The sequence below is a fragment of the Cricetulus griseus genome, chromosome 6 (genome assembly GCF_003668045.3).
Source record: "Cricetulus griseus strain 17A/GY chromosome 6, alternate assembly CriGri-PICRH-1.0, whole genome shotgun sequence".
NCBI lineage: Eukaryota > Metazoa > Chordata > Mammalia > Rodentia > Cricetidae > Cricetulus > Cricetulus griseus.
The window spans coordinates 145893394-145909070 of record NC_048599.1 but is presented as its reverse complement, the minus strand read 5'-3'; the positions used below and the strand labels follow the sequence as shown (position 1 = coordinate 145909070).

At 45.0% G+C, this 15677-nt stretch overlaps 1 protein-coding gene across 3 annotated transcripts in view; it reads left to right on the top strand.

Moving 5' to 3' along the window:
• Pbx3 (PBX homeobox 3) overlaps positions 1 to 8218 on the top strand; it is a 191696-nt gene extending 183478 nt beyond the window's left edge. For 2 of the 3 annotated variants that reach the window (XM_027423733.2, XM_027423734.2), the window contains exons 6-9: positions 1462 to 1627; positions 3104 to 3216; positions 3996 to 4085; positions 6714 to 8218. In XM_027423733.2, the coding sequence (XP_027279534.1) occupies positions 1462 to 1627; positions 3104 to 3216; positions 3996 to 4085; positions 6714 to 6806 (462 nt within the window). In that variant the 3' untranslated portion in view covers positions 6807 to 8218. The remainder of the gene's footprint in view (positions 1 to 1461; positions 1628 to 3103; positions 3217 to 3995; positions 4086 to 6713) is intronic. The other variant, XM_027423735.2, reaches the window with a different exon arrangement.
• Positions 8219 to 15677: the final 7459 nt, after the last annotated feature.

The following is a 15677-nucleotide window of genomic DNA, read 5'->3' as shown; positions in this document are numbered from 1 at the left end:
CCATGGGAAAAAATGAGGTCTGGCAGGGTAGCAGACATTGCTGAGAGACTGAACATTGGGCTGAGGACAGCTTAGTGACCTGGGCAACCACCTTGTTCTCAAGACTTGACAGTAACAGCCAGATGGTGTAGATCTCTGGTGTCTTGATTTTGGGTAGGTTTTTCCTTATTTCTGTCTGGGGAGCCTTGCTGTAGCATGGGTCCTCGGAAGTGTGCTCATGTGTATGTGTGTGCATGTGTGTACTTGGTGCTCCTAGAGCAGCATATGCACAGCAGTGAGGCCAGTGCTGCTTCCCTCTCGGGGATCCCCTGCCAGGGCTTTCTAGCCTTTTCCAGAAGGGCGAGTGCCATCAGTTGAAGAATGAGAGCACCATTTCCAAAGCAATTAAAGACTTGGCAGAGATGGCCTACAGGGCTGCCCACTGCAGAAAATTGGGTTGGAGGGCTCTGAACTGCATCCCATTCCTTGTTTCTGCTCAGGGCCTCTGAGGAGCTCTTATGGATAATACCTAGGGTAGAACAATGACCCTGATACCACACCAGCAGTTCCTCTGCTAGATTAGTAGGCAGTTCTGGGAATATTTTTAACTTGTCGCTTTAACAAAAGAGAGACAAACTCTTATGATACAGCATTGGGCATATCTTCTTATATATTGCTGTGTGACTTTTAGCGTTTTTACATAGCTTGACTACAGGTACCTGGACACATGGTGCGACTCTAAACACTGGGCTACAGTGTTGCTGTCTATGAGCTCTGATGAAATCAGACTTCTGCCAACATCCTCTTTTGAAATTGTACTGGCTGACATCATAAGTGGTTTAAAAAAAGGAAAAAAAATGTGTATTCTACTTTATGTAAATGTGTATTCTACTTTATGTAATCTGAATTTGCATTTGACCTTATTGAGATGACTTTGGTTTTCAAGTTGAGGTTTCCCACACAGTCACTGGCAGAGCCTGAGCAGCCATCTTGGCAGACATGTAGTGTCTTCCAAGGCAGGAGACAAAGGGATTTTTCATCCATTATTAATTGATGTCCCTCTTCAGCAGACCAAACATGATTCTACTATATAGCTGCCAAAATTGTTCCAGGCCCACAAAAGAACAATAAGTCATTCTTCCTCAAGTGTGCTTCATGATACCTAATTTAACAAATGCTTCCAGTAGCTTTTCAGCTTCTTTTAGTAGTCTCATTGCTATGTTTGATGACATATTGGGTATTTTTATGAGCAGTGGTCCCAGCCATTTTAGTGTTCCCATGGCCAGTTCCAGAAAGCATCATTCCTCCAATCCAGTACAAAAGAGTATGCCAAAATGGAAAGCGAACCCCTAAAACTGTTACATACTATCCATATGGTGTCACCCAGATGCTCCCCTTATTATCACATAGTGAGGACAGGAAGCTTGGCTTTTTCTTTGTGACTTCTCTACCCTTTCCATTCCATGTTCCTGTACTTGGTAGGTTTCCAACTGGTTTGGCAACAAACGAATCAGGTACAAGAAGAACATCGGCAAATTTCAAGAAGAGGCCAACCTCTATGCTGCAAAAACAGCTGTGACAGCTGCGCATGCGGTGGCTGCAGCTGTGCAGAACAACCAGACCAACTCACCCACCACACCCAACTCTGGTATGTATGGCACGCTCACTCAGCCAGACAGACCTCTGCCATAGTGCCCATCCCACAGACTGTGAAGCCGCAGCCTCACTGAGGGCACAGTGGAGCTTAAGGGCAAATTTGTACTCACTTGAAGGCTTCTTGTGGAGATATTCTATGCTGGTACCTACTGTTCACAGTGATTATACTTAATCGTAGCCTTTAATTCAGCAGATAGGCAAAGCTCTATCACATACTGTTTGTGTATCACATTAGGATCATTGGTGGTCTGTCAGAGTGAATCAGCAGGTGAGAATGTGTGCTGATTGCTGGATGTTGGGCACTTGGCTGCAAGCTCTAGGTGCAGCCTTTGTCTGTGCCATGTAGCTTGCTGGACTTACATATAAAGATAAGGCATTGAACTCATGACTGCATTGACGTATATGTGTGGCAATGGGGATTGAACAAGGGCTTTGCATATGCAAAGCTCAGTCCTTTGCCACTCATCTACATAACTAGTCCTCTTATTTTATTTTATTTTATTTTATTCTTTTGAGATAGTCTTACTAAGTTGTCCAGAATGGCCTTGAACTCCATCTGGCCTCAACTTGGCCTATTCCTCTGCCTCAGCTGAATAGCTAGGATTACATGTGTGTACCACCACAGCTGGCTATAAGTGCACTACTTTTGACAGAACATTCTGTTGAAATTTTATGTGGCATTCATGATGGAGTTAGAAGAAATGTCTTATTTTTAATTTTATTTATTTTTAATTTCACCTGCATTAGTGTTTTGCCTGCATGTATGTCTGTGTGAGAGTGTTAGATCCTTTGGAAGTGCAGTTATATATAAACAATTGTGAGCTACCATGTGGGTGCTGGGAATGAACCCAGGTCCTCTGCAAGAGCAACCAGTGCTCTTAACCTCTGAGCCATCTCTCCAGCCTCAAAGAAATGTCTTTAAGTTACAGGGAACTTGACTGACAAGTGAAAGGTACAGCTAGCCCAAGTGAATGGGTTTGAGGGCTTGAAGACTTTCTACGAGATTTTAAAATACATATTTAAAGGTCCAGCAGGAAGAGTGTTTGTTTTCTCACACCCCCATCATTTTTGGTGGGCCATAGAAAGGTAGGGTTATAGCTAGAAAAGAGCACGAGAAAAATGTGTCTTCTCCAGGTAATTCTCCATCATAACAACCACGTTGAAGAGCTTGTTTGATGACTAAGTCTGGAGAGAAATAGAAACAAGGAGAAGGCTAGGGCCAGCTCCTGGGTGCTTTTCTGTCTGTTTTGATTTATCTCTGGTTTTTCATTTGGGTTTGCCCTCTATAAGGTTTCTCCTGTGTGTAATGTGAGTGACAGGACCTTCTAGAGCTGGAGTTAATGCTCTGTCCTTCTAGAGCTGGGAATGCCTCTTCCTTCTGTGTCTCTCTTCCTTTCCCTGCCTCTAGGTCTTAGGGATTGTGTGTGTAGCTCTCTGTTATTCAGCTACTTAACTCTTTCCTTTCCAGGTTCTTCTGGTTCTTTTAACCTCCCAAATTCTGGGGACATGTTCATGAACATGCAGAGTCTGAATGGGGATTCTTACCAAGGGTCCCAAGTCGGAGCCAATGTGCAATCACAGGTAGGAGAAATGCCCCAGCTGGGGCCTTTCTGGCAGGGTAGGGTTTGGGCTCAAAACTCCCCACTCTGACCCATGGAAGTGGTCTGCACATCCATGCAGACCTTGTGCTGGGTGCATCCAAACGGGACACATTTGCCCACCTCTTAATTCAGTGAGAAGTCAAGTGGACAATGCCTTTGACGATTCAAAGCTTTGTGAATGCATTCGGCTCTGGCTTGAGCTCATGGAGATAGGGGCAGGGCTTTGTTATGACAGAACAGAAGATTGTGTGTGCCTGAGAGAGGGAGGGGTGGAAAGAGAGGGAGAGAAAATGAACAAGAGAATATACTGCTCTTATTCCTGCAGTTTTGCAAGTCAGAAAACTGAAACCTGAATTCTTAAAGCAGATTCCAGGTTCAACCCTTTCTTGTACTCTTAACTGAGAGCAAGTCTTATGCACTGGTGGTCGGGATGGGTGTGTGCTGGGGTGGGGAGATTGACTCAGCATTCATTATCTGTGAGTGGATTTTCACCCACAGCCACACACATTTGCTTGTTGTAGATGGAAAATCTGCTTTACTATGAAGATGCTATTGTCTGGCTGGTGTGAAAAACTAAGGTGTTTGTGTTTAAATATGCAAGGAATCTTTGAAATCCCTCCAGTCACATTTGATTGATAAATTTGTCTTTCATTGAAGATGCTCCACCCTTGTGGCACACGTAATTCAAATTGTTCCCTTTTGTAAGTGATGGTGTTTTAATAGATTGAGGTGATGAATTCTGTTCTGTCTCACTTCTAGGTGGATACCCTCCGTCATGTTATCAATCAGACGGGAGGCTACAGTGATGGCCTTGGAGCAAACTCACTGTACAGTCCACATAACTTAAACGTGAGTACCCTGGGGAGTCAGCTGTGGGAATGAACAAGTTAATAGTCACTGGACTTGGCTCCACATCTTGTTGCAGTTGGGGGGCAGCAGTTTCATTTTATGGACCTCAGTGTTTGGTGTTACATCGCTGTCCTTTGAAGCCCTCACAGATTCCCAAGAGGGGCTGGTGTCCTATCATCGGTGGGGGCTTAAGCACCAGCTCATTCAGAGACATTTTCTAGCAGCTATTCTACTGTGTTTGGGAGATGGTGGGAAAACAGGTCATTTATTTTAGAATCAGGCAGCAGGAAAATTCCCCAGCACAGAGCAGATGAAGGTGATACAACCTAGGAGGCCCAGCATATTGGTAACCATGCTAAACAAAGAACCCCATTCTTTGGGCAGCTGGCTGGGCTGTGGGCCTGGGGTGCAAAATGGCCCCTCCACTTTAATGATACAGTAAACTTTCTACTGATTCACAAACTTTCCCTTGCTTCCTACCCTGACATGGACTGGAGGCGTCAGGAGCTTCCTGTTCCAGGACTTGTGCTAGCAGAAAGGAGGAGAATGGCCTCCATTTAGGGACTTCGTTTGCTCTAAGAGTAAATATTAATGACTTAAAAAGTGATTGAGGATGTTCAATTGTAAAGGAAAAAAAGCACCATTAAATACTCAAATCTCTCACATTTGAAATGTCAAATCTTTCTTTTTGGGTTTATAAATAACTCATAATAACCAACAACAAGCCGGATAAAAAGCCTTTTAGTTGCATTTCTCCTTTTTCATTTAAGTGTTTTGAAATGCTTCAGAGAATGTGCGATATCCTTATCAACATGATAAAATATGAAGCCGTGATTGCCTGCAGCATTTTACAGACATGAATTCCATCTTCACTGATGAGGCTTGATAAGACGCTGTTGTATAATACAGTGCATAATCTCAAACCACCAGAGTAAGGATTAATTTATTTTGAAAAAAAAAAAAGAAGAAGAATGCTCGCTGACAACCTCTCCTGCAGCTGCCATGCAGGGGGGAAATATTGTACATTTGTTGTTTATAAATTTGGATAAAAGAGGACTGATGCTTACTTCAGGTGGGATCTCTCTAGGCTTGGATCTTTTCCTACGGAGATTCTCATACTTGAGGGGAAACAGTTTACCTTTTAGATAGGGGGTACACATGGGCTTGTCACTACCCAACCTGTATGACTGAAGCTTTCAAAAACAGTACCATGGCTTATTTCATCCTATTTCCCTTTTCTACCCTGAATTTGATATCTCAAGCTGCAAATTACTTTTTCCATTTAGTCTGTCAGTGCTGTAGGTTTCCTTCCCACCCCTTCCCCTTGGTCCTAGAGCAGTGGTTCTCAACCTCTGGGTTGCAACCCCTTTGGGAAAATTACAGTTATGAAGTAGCAATGAAAATAATTTTATAATTGGGGGGTTACATAGCATGAGGAGCTGTGTTAAAGGGTCACAATGTTAGGAAGGTTGAGAGCCACTGTCCTAGAGAGAAGGAAGGGGCTTTATATGCTTAGCTATGCAGTGAATCAGAAGACAAGGAGCTCTTTAAGGACAGCAGCATTGTGGCTCTATGACAGAGAGCTTGCCAAGCCTGCTCAAGGTCCTGGGTTCTAGACCAAGTTTCAGGAAGCAACAGCAATCACATACACAACTATTGTTAGGGAAGGAACAGTGGCCATGCCCAAAAGACCTTCAGATGGACTCTCTGGAGAATTACAGATGGACAGGAGGGAGGCAGAGAACCAAGGGGCCCTGTAGGTGTGGGGCTAGGCTGGCTGGAGCCTCAGGCAGCTCGCCCTTGCATTCCCTCAAGAAAGGCCTGCCCCGTCAGTTCTGCTCAGTGTTCCCCAACTCACAAGCCCAGCACCTCCCTCTTCTTGACTGACATAAAAATACGTAGCGACAAGCTGTCTGCCACAGCAGAAATCTGATCAGACATTGATTTCAGCAATTGCCTCTATAGGGCGAGACATGAGGCAGATTTGTTTCTGAGTACTGTTGGTGCTGGTGCAGGTTGGAGGCAGGAAGGGCCATTGGCATGTGCAGGGCAGCAGCCCCATCCCAACTAGGGGCTCCACTTGCAGATAATTGGAATCCTGATTTGAATAGCATGTGCCCCTCCACAGTTCATACATTTTCATTCTGAAAGATCCTATTTGGAGGGAAATTCTGGCCTTCATTTTCCAAGGGTTACATTAGCTGGCTGTCAGGCGTGTATGGAGAAGTGTGGCTAGTTTCTCCATGGGAACAGTGATAAAGCTGGCTGGAGTGTCTGCTTCCTGGATCAAGGTGTCATGTTGAGGGTATTCACTGCACCTTCTGAAAGGTTGCTTATGAGTGGTGATTTTACCAGCAGATCAGAGGCCACACTCCATGCCAGCTTGGGACTAGCTGAAGTCATCTTCACCAAGCTGATTTATTACCGGGTCTTTATTTGATGAGATGGATTTGTTTTACATACATTTCATACCACTTTAACACATGCTTCCAACTCCTGCCAAAGTGGGCCCCGAAAATACATTTTGCTAATGCATCTTTGCTCTTGTGTTGTCGGCTGGATGTTCTAAATTGGGGAGTGGAATTAATATGTAGACATGCACCCACTGAACTGTGCCTCTCCTTTCAGGCTAATGGAGGCTGGCAGGATGCAACAACTCCATCTTCTGTGACTTCTCCTACGGAAGGCCCGGGCAGCGTGCACTCGGATACCTCTAACTAATCCCCGGGGCTTTCCCAGCTGACATGCCTTGATAAGCGCATTCAGAGCAATAGGAGGAGAAGGAAAGCGTTTGTAACTCACCACCTACAGCTTTATGTAAACCCTGTCTTCTTAGAGAACTCGGGAAACCTGTTTTTTAAGGAATCATTATCATTTGTATTTAAACTTAAGACACACGTTTAAAAGAAAGCACTTTATCCAATTAGGCCAAGGTGTAACATTGTTGACAGTTCTGTGACTGTTTTATCATAATTTATTATTGATCTTTTACATTAATGGTTCCACAGTTGCCAGTTACTTGGCCTTAAGGGTAAGAAGTACCATCTATGCTAGATCCCAGCTATAGAGTATGCAAGGTTCACTTTGCCTGAGCTGAACCCTTGCAGATTTCCATGCAGACTCTCATTGTCATCCTTCTGTCACCGATGGGCTTGGAGAGGAGGCACTGTCTGCCTGTCTCCCCTAAGGAAGGCATATTTCAGAACTTCCCTCGTCATGTTTGTGTTGCCATCTCTTAAGTTGTAATTAGGTCAAAGACTGGTGGCCTCCTTTCTCCCTCTGAAGCACCAGAGCCTGGAGTCTGCACTGATGAGACCATGGATCCAGATTGCCTGAGATGAAGATCTCACTGCTACAGAGGTGAAAACAAAACCTGTCTGGGTTTGACCATGTGCACTGGGTGCTGCACAGACTTGTCAAGGTGTGCTCGTCCTCTGGGCAGCCGGGAAAGGCCCTGCTCTTGGGAGTGCTGTATATAGTGTAGCAAAAGAGTATTTATACATCCCACCAATCAAAACACAGCTTTATTACCTCATGCGAACTCATACAAACCAATAGAATCCCAACATGTTCTGTAGCTTAGAGCGCTCACTTACTACCTCTGAACAATACTCACGCTGTAGTTTGTCTCTTTCTTATCTTTTTGCATCTTGTAATTAACTCTTTGTTTCCCTTCACAAAATGTAATGTACATTGTAATCTTTTAAAAGAAAACTCAGGGTTGTATTTGCAACCCTTAAAAAGCCGAGATCGGCAACATTGGGTCTGACTCTTAACACAGGATCAGCCAAGCTGTTGTAAATACTGAGAAGCGTTTTGAATGTCCTTCATCTTGTTACTAACCATACAGGAAAAAAAATGAAGAAAAAAAAAGGCAGGTTTTTGTGATGCGTTCAGATTCAGTATTCAGCACTGTACATTTCACCCTGTGTGGCGGGCCCTCTCCTCCTTTTGTATGGTATGCGATTCTGAAACTGACTGAGTCGTGACAATAATTTGTGGCGGTGATTCTGATGTATTAAAAGCGTTCCGTGTCCTTTCTACTGGCTCACACCCTGGATTGACAAGTCTTCCTTGTGGTAGTTATATGTAGTTTCAAACATGAATAAACTTTGCTTTCCTGATTAAACTTGGATGTCATGTGTGTCTCTTCTCCTTGAGCCAGCACAGACATGGGGTAGGGATTGGGAGCATGTGTTTTCGAGGGACTGGGCCAGCAGATACATGGTCTATGGAGGTGAGGGTGACAGTGAAGCTCAGCTGTTGGCTGCTGTTCCTGGTGAGGCCTTGGACCATCCACTAGACCATCTCATATCCCTCCCTTCCCGTATTTATGGATTGAGAAACTGATGCACAGACCTGGGACAACCCAGGGCCCAACTTGACCCCAAACCTACTGCCCTAGTCACTTACAATCTTTTGGCTTAATGGTGACTCAGGAACTTGCTAGATGATCTTTTGATTTGCAAGAACCTTGTCCTGTTCACTTCTTTAAACTAGTTGGAGATAAGCAAAGGTTTGGAAAGAGTGGGCCTCACATGCCAATCAAAAGGCAATGCCCCCTTCCCCTTCTCTCTGTGTCTTAATATTGTCAGTTTGCAATATGTACAACCAGCTAGACATTTTTAACAGATTGGACTTTATTTTTGTGTTACTCAGATTGTAATAAAGTCCATACATTTGCATACATGCTTGTCATTAATGTCCAAATCTTTATAATAAAAGAGGCCATTGCATATAATTGGCCTGTTTACTATATCTCAAGGAAATTGACTCACAGGAAATCAGATTAATGTTAATCAGTTGCAGCAAATGTCTATGATAAATATATCTGTTTTCCTATTTCAGCTGGAAGAAGCAGGCAGAACAAGGGCTGGGGCCACCGCCCCCATTAATCTTGCAGCAGTTATTCTGTGCAGATAAACTTTATAAAATAGATTGCCCTCCACAGCTGTCCTCCCTCATGTGGGTGCTCAGCATGCCCATAGGAATCTCTCCCATGGCTAAACAATTATTTGCATGATTCAATTAGCTTGTAGGTTAGCCTTTCTTATCTTTGTACATAAAATAATCCCTGGGCTGTGTGGTTTTACAGACTAGAACCCATTGAAATATCTCACACACACACACACACACACACACACACACACACACACACACACACACACACACACACCCCTTCATTAGCATTCCCAGACACCCAAGGATCATCTTGGCTTTTGTCCTGGGTCAGCCTGTTGAAAGAAACACTCACTAGAACTTACTGGGGATTTCCTAGCACTTGGCAGGGACATGGGAAGAGTCTGTGGCTGTATTCTGGGGACACTGATGGAGAAACAGCTGTCACTGGCTTAGAAGATACTTGTGCAGTTTCCCTCCTCTGGGAGGGATATTTGAAGACTACACTGGCCTTCCTGCCAGCCTCTGGGATAAATATAGTTTATAGGCTTGAAGAGCATGTGGGCATTGGCTCCAAGGGTCTTATGTAGTGGTGGGTTTTTTGCTTTTTTGTTGTTGTTGTTTTTGGTAGATTTCAGCTAGGTATCTTGGATGGTGAAGTCAGTTCCACTCTACAGGAGCTGGATCTAGTTCTGCTGGTTCTGGTAGCCAATGTTTCATGGGGTGTTGGGAAGACAGATAAGACCTACCCATGGAGCCAAAGGTAATAACAGCAGGGAGCCACTCTCAGGCAGGGGGCCCTGCACAATGGTGGATGGATGAGAACATGGATGCTTGTGCAAGAATGTGTGCTCACAGTGTCAGGAGCCTCAGCACTGTTCATTTCTACCAGAGTGCCATTCACATGGAGATACCTAGGGCCTCCTGTCCCTTTTGTCTGAGTTGAGGGGCTGTGGAAAGTGGTCTCAGGATTGGATTCCTAGATTTGGGAAGGGGTAAATGTGTGCCATAGCTTGGGAAGGAATCATCCTGCATACATGGCCTCTGTTTATTGATCATCTCTCATACCTAGGCCAGTGTTGCTGACCTTCCAGCTACCACTGGTAGCAAGAACAAGAATCTCCAGTGAATGATGGTCATCATGCCTCCGGTGTGAGGTCCTTGTTTTGGCATGTGGCCAGGAGTGTCCATCTCTGTTCTCCTAGACGTTATGTGATTCTCCACCCATGCCTGAGTGTACTGAGGTGTATGTGATAATGACACCTTGTGTGGCGCCACATGTCTGGATCACCGAGTTCAGGGATGAACAATAGAACTAGTACTCTAGGACTGGGTCGGGCCTGGCACCATGACTGAGCACAACGCTAGGGCATGACCCTATGGGAACTTGATTGCTGCAGGGTCCTGTGTCTGGATTCTGTACACCCATGGTGTCTCTCCAAATCCCAAGCTCTGCCCAACTCTGGTCCCTGCATCCTTGATGATTCTGCCATATAGCCCACCAGGCTCTTGTCTTGTAAGTTTTAACACAGGCAACACCACACATATCTGTGATGTGCATCACATGCCTGGATATACAAGGTCACTAGAGTTGCTTGCTGTCCATTTTTTTTAAGGAGAATCTAAGGCTCAAAGAAGAGATGCCACCCAACCAAGGTCAGGCTGTGAAGGCTGAAAAACACTTGGCCAAATACATAAACAGATTTTAAGTCTGGGTGAGTCTTAACCCAAGCTAAATTTTTTATCTTTTGTATGTGTGTGTGGTGTGTGGGTGCTCATATATACACAGGTGCACCCATGCTTGTGTATGTATGTGGAGGTCTAAAGTTGACATCAAGTGTCTTCCTTGATTGCTCTCCACCTTACTTATTGAGGCAGGGTGTCTCCTTGAGGCTCTATGTGGGATCATGGCTTTAGTGCCTGCCTGGCTTCTATGTGAAGTCAGGGACTATGAACTCTAGTCCTTATATTTGAACAGTGGGCTCTTTATCCACTGAGCAGTCTCCCCACTCTCCAACCCACATCTTAAACCCCATGTCTGGTCAGTGTCTCTTTTCTGTCATGTTGAGCCTGTGAGCTTTCTGGGTCTGCTGACCACTGCTAAGCTGAAAGTGTAGGGATGGGTCCCAGGACTGCAGTTTGATCCCAGTTAGTCTGGGTCCCAGTGACCTGCTCCCTGCCTAGTGACTTGGCTGATATGCAGGGAACTTGCTTCCAGCCAGGCCCAAGTGCAGAGCCAGGATCCTGTTTCCTCAAGGGACACTCTCTGGGTCTGGTCCTGACTCTGTCACATACCAGCTGTGTGTGTCCTTGGGCAAGTCACATAACTTTTAAATGTGCATCAGCTTCTTTAGTGGTTATGTGCCTACCTCCTAGCATGACATGGTCAGGCACATTGATACTGTACTCTACAGATAACCCTGCTGATTCTGGAGTCTCTGATATGTATTAGTCTGTGATTTGCCTCAGAGTAAGTGCTGTTGTGCTGGTTTGAATAGGAATGCCCCCATAGACTCATGTGTTTGCATGTTTGGCCCACAGGAAGCAGCACTATTAGGAGGTGTGACCTTGTTGGAGTAGGTGTGGCCTTGGAAGTATGTCACTTCGGGAGCAGGCTTTGAGGTCTCATGCTCAAGCTATGGCCAGTGTGGAATGTAGTCTCCTTCTTCTGTCTGCATATCAAGATGTAGAACTTGGGGCTGAAGAGATGGATCAAGAGTTGAGCATTGCCTATTCTTCCAGAGGACAAGGGTTCAATTCCCAGTATCTATATAGCAGTTTACAACTGTCTGTAACTCCAGTTCCAGGGTATCCAACACCTTCACCATGGACATACATGCAGGCAAAATACCAGTCAATGCTCATAAAATAAAAAATAATAACAAATTTTTTAAATGAGTAAAAAAAAAAAAAAAGATATAGAACTCTCAGCTTTCTCCAGCACCATGTCTGCCTGCACATTGCCATGCTTCTCTCCATGGCAATAATGGACTAAACCTCTGAAAATGTAAGCCAGCCCCAATTAAATGTTTTCCTTTATAAGAGTTGCCTTGGTCATGGTGTCTCTTCACAGCAAACAAAACCCTGTGACAGGTATGTACTCAAATCCTCCTCATGTTGATGCCACACTGTTGTTAAGACCCAGGCAGATGTACCTTGCTTCCAAGCACCACCCTGCATTAGTACCAAGAGCTAGGGCACCCGAGCCTGGCTGATTTCTGTGTGTGACCTTGGGCACACCTTCTCTGAAGCCTTGGTTTCCTAGTCAAGTGGTAACTGTTCCTGCCTACCTCATGGTAGGTTAAGGTGGTTGGTTCTCCTCACAATTACTCACTGATGGGATGAGGAGGGCAGGCCTGAGGCACTTCCACCATGCATCAGAGTTATCAGGAATGGTCAGTTACCAAGTGGGGCTCTGTGAGTGGATTGTCCTTTTAATGCAACAGCTCAGGCTAGCTGTCCCCATGCCTCCAGGTTAGACCTTAGCAAAGGCCTCACCTCTTCACCATCCTAGGAAATAATAAAGGCCTGGTTCTTTTTTCCTGGTTAAATTTCAACAGAAAGTGTACGCATCATTAAATATGGAAATCCAGAATTTTATTAGCAATCTGCTAGATCTGAACTGACGCCAATTAAACAAAAAAGATATCATTTATAAAAAGGCAGAGTTCAACTTGTATTAAATATGAAATGCAATTTTCTCCTGGTTTTGATTTATTACTGGCGGTCCATTGTTCAAAGAAGCATGTTATATTTCAATAGAGAAATATTGTTTATTCATTAATATTTTAAAACAGGCTTATTGCTGTGCATGGCTCTCACCGAATGAAACTTATGATTTAAAACATGAATTAATAAACACATTTGAAAGTGTTAGACGAGATCACAGCCTCTCATTTTTCATTTTCCTGGGAGCATATTAAATTTTTATAATTCTGCACCTACAGTTTTTTCTTTTAAATAAAGACACAGATTCCGAATTACTCTGCTAATTTTAGGTACCTGGAAGGAAGGAAGCAGTGTCATGGGGACCAGAGTCAGGATGGCAGGATCCTCCAGAAGATAGGTTTTTCTTTGTAACATTCATAAATCAAAATGAATGAGCCTTGTGTGGGAGGCAGTGTTCCTGGGTGTGAAAATACTGGCTGGAGTGGACCCACGAGTGGGGCTGTGTGTGAGGTGTGCGTGGGTATGCCTCAGTTGCAACAGGGTGACAGAAACATGGGCACCTCAGCTGGTTGGTTGAGTATGTGCAAGCTGACTGCACCTCAGTTGTTCAGTCCAGTGGCCAAGTGGTGTCTATTGAGGGCCTACTATGTGCCAGGCAGCATGCTGCTTTCTGGAATGTGCTGGTCACGAAAATCTTCTTACCTTTCTCTTCCCATGCAGCTGCTCCAGTCATCTTCCCACCAGGGCCTGAACCTGTTGACTTTCTTCATGGTCACCCCCCACAAACACACAATAACAATGCTTTACATGCCATAGCCCTCAGGGAATGTTTATGGAAATGCCGGTGGGTGGACCTGGGGAAGAGCCTCTGTAGTGATGGCAGAGACATGCACAGTGTGCTTGAGGACCATGGAGCAATGGAGGCCCAGGTGGGTCAGTAGAGTGTGTCCCCAGAGCATTTGTGAGGTCTGCACACTGCTGCCTCCCAGTGATACATGTGCCATCCCTATACTATATGACAGGGAAGGAAGAAAGCCCTGGGGGATGGGGCAGGGTAAACTTGCCCAAGTGGCAGGATTGGGAAGATACTTGTCTCTAGGGGTTAGCCAGGTTCACACTCCCTCTCAACAGTTCTCAGGAAGCCAGACTGTGGTGGTGCTTTAGTCCTGGAGGCAGAGGCAGGTGGATCTACATGAGTTTGAGGCCAGCCTGGTCTACAGAGTGAGTTCCGGGACAGCCAGGACTACACAGAGAAACCCAGTCTTGAAAAACAAATGAACAAACAGAAGGACAGAAAGGGAGGGAGGGAGGAAGAGGAGGGGAGGGGAGGGGGAGGAGTGTTCAGGAGAGGTGTGTTCTGTTGAGTTCCCTCCAGGAGGCACATGAGAAAGTCACTCATTGCTACTAAAGCAGTATGAAGGGCTGGAGCCCTTGAGAGGTGGGGTGGTGCTGTTATTGCTATTGCAAGAATAGCTTACTTTTTATGAGAGGGGATGGGCTAGCTACTGCAGGAATGAGATAGCTGTTTTGAGGGTGGGTTGCGTTGTGAGAATGGACTAATTGTCGCTGGATTAGTCCAGTTACCATAGCAGTGGGTTAACACAGACTCCTGTAAAAAGTTCCCAGTGAAGTAAGTTTGGTTCTCTGTCTCCCTCTGCTAAGATTTGCTACACAAGTCATTGTTGGGCACTGACTCTATGTTTCTGGGCCCAGAACTGTGAACAAATGCTCTTCTGTCACTTACATGTTCCACAACCTGTGGTGCTCTGTTATAGCAGTGGAAGATGGACTAAGAAAGGAAGATTGCAAAGAAGGTTAAAGATGCCCTCGGGTGTATAGACACAGGGATATTTAGGGTAACTTTGGGAAGTCTGTCATCAAAGACTATAAAAGGAAAAGCCCCTGATGGTGTGGAATTAACCCTGCCCCTTAATTTACAGACTGACTAGGAAGGAAGTAAAGTCTAGCTTGCCCCAGAGTGTAGTTGACACACCCACTGTCACTCCACTGGAAAAATCTGATTCCCCACTCTCAGCAGCTCTCAACTGCAACAGCTCCTTGGTTAGGGTGGGGCTTTGTTGGAACTCTGTGTCCACTTCTCTGTGCAGGGCTTTTGTCTGGTTTGAACCTGTACAGATCTTGTGGATGCAGCCAAAGTCTCTGTGAGTTCACATGTGCACCAGCCCTGTTGGTCTGGAAGACACTGTTTTCTTGGCGTCATCCTCCCCCTCTGGCTCTTAACAGTCTTTCTACCTCTTCCACATAGATCCTCCAGTCTTGAGGGAGTGTGAGTCTCATTCCAGGCTTTCTGCACAGTGTCTACTTGTTGGTCTCTGTATTAGTTCCCATCTACTTGCAATAAAAGGCTTCTCTGATAAGGGCTGAGCAAGGCACTCATCCATGGGTATAGCAAGATGTCATTGGGAGTCATCTTCCTCCTATGTTCACTTAGTAGAATAATAGCAGTAGGTTTTCCCCTAGGTCCATGTCCTATCTAATCTTGGGTTCTTGGTCTCAATAACAGTGTCAGGTATGGGTTCCCATCTTGTAGAATGGGCTTTAAAACCAAGCAAAAAAGGGATTGGTTACTCCCATTACATTTGTGCCTTTATTGCACCAATCCATCTTGCAAGGAGGTCACCGTTATAGATCACAGGGTTTGTAGCTGGTGGATGCTGATTACTCCTCTCCCTTGCTAACCACCTGTGATTCCTGGGGCAACTTTCCAGGCCCAGGGTGGAATCACTGAGTTGTAGCCCATGGACCTCTTGAACTTAATTGATGGAGATCACATGGTTTTCCAATATGGTAGTGTCAAATTTCCCACTCACAGACTTGTCAACCACTCACAGACTTGTCAACTTTGCTGTTTTCAAGAACCTGGTATCCAGACAAGAATGAAACATCATGTTGAATTCCTGTCATTATCAACAATGTCAGCCTCTTTGCAGGAGTTCCTTATGCCTTTGCCTGTGCTCCTCTGTGATGTGCATCTTCAAGTTGTTTACTTGTTTTCTTTTTCTT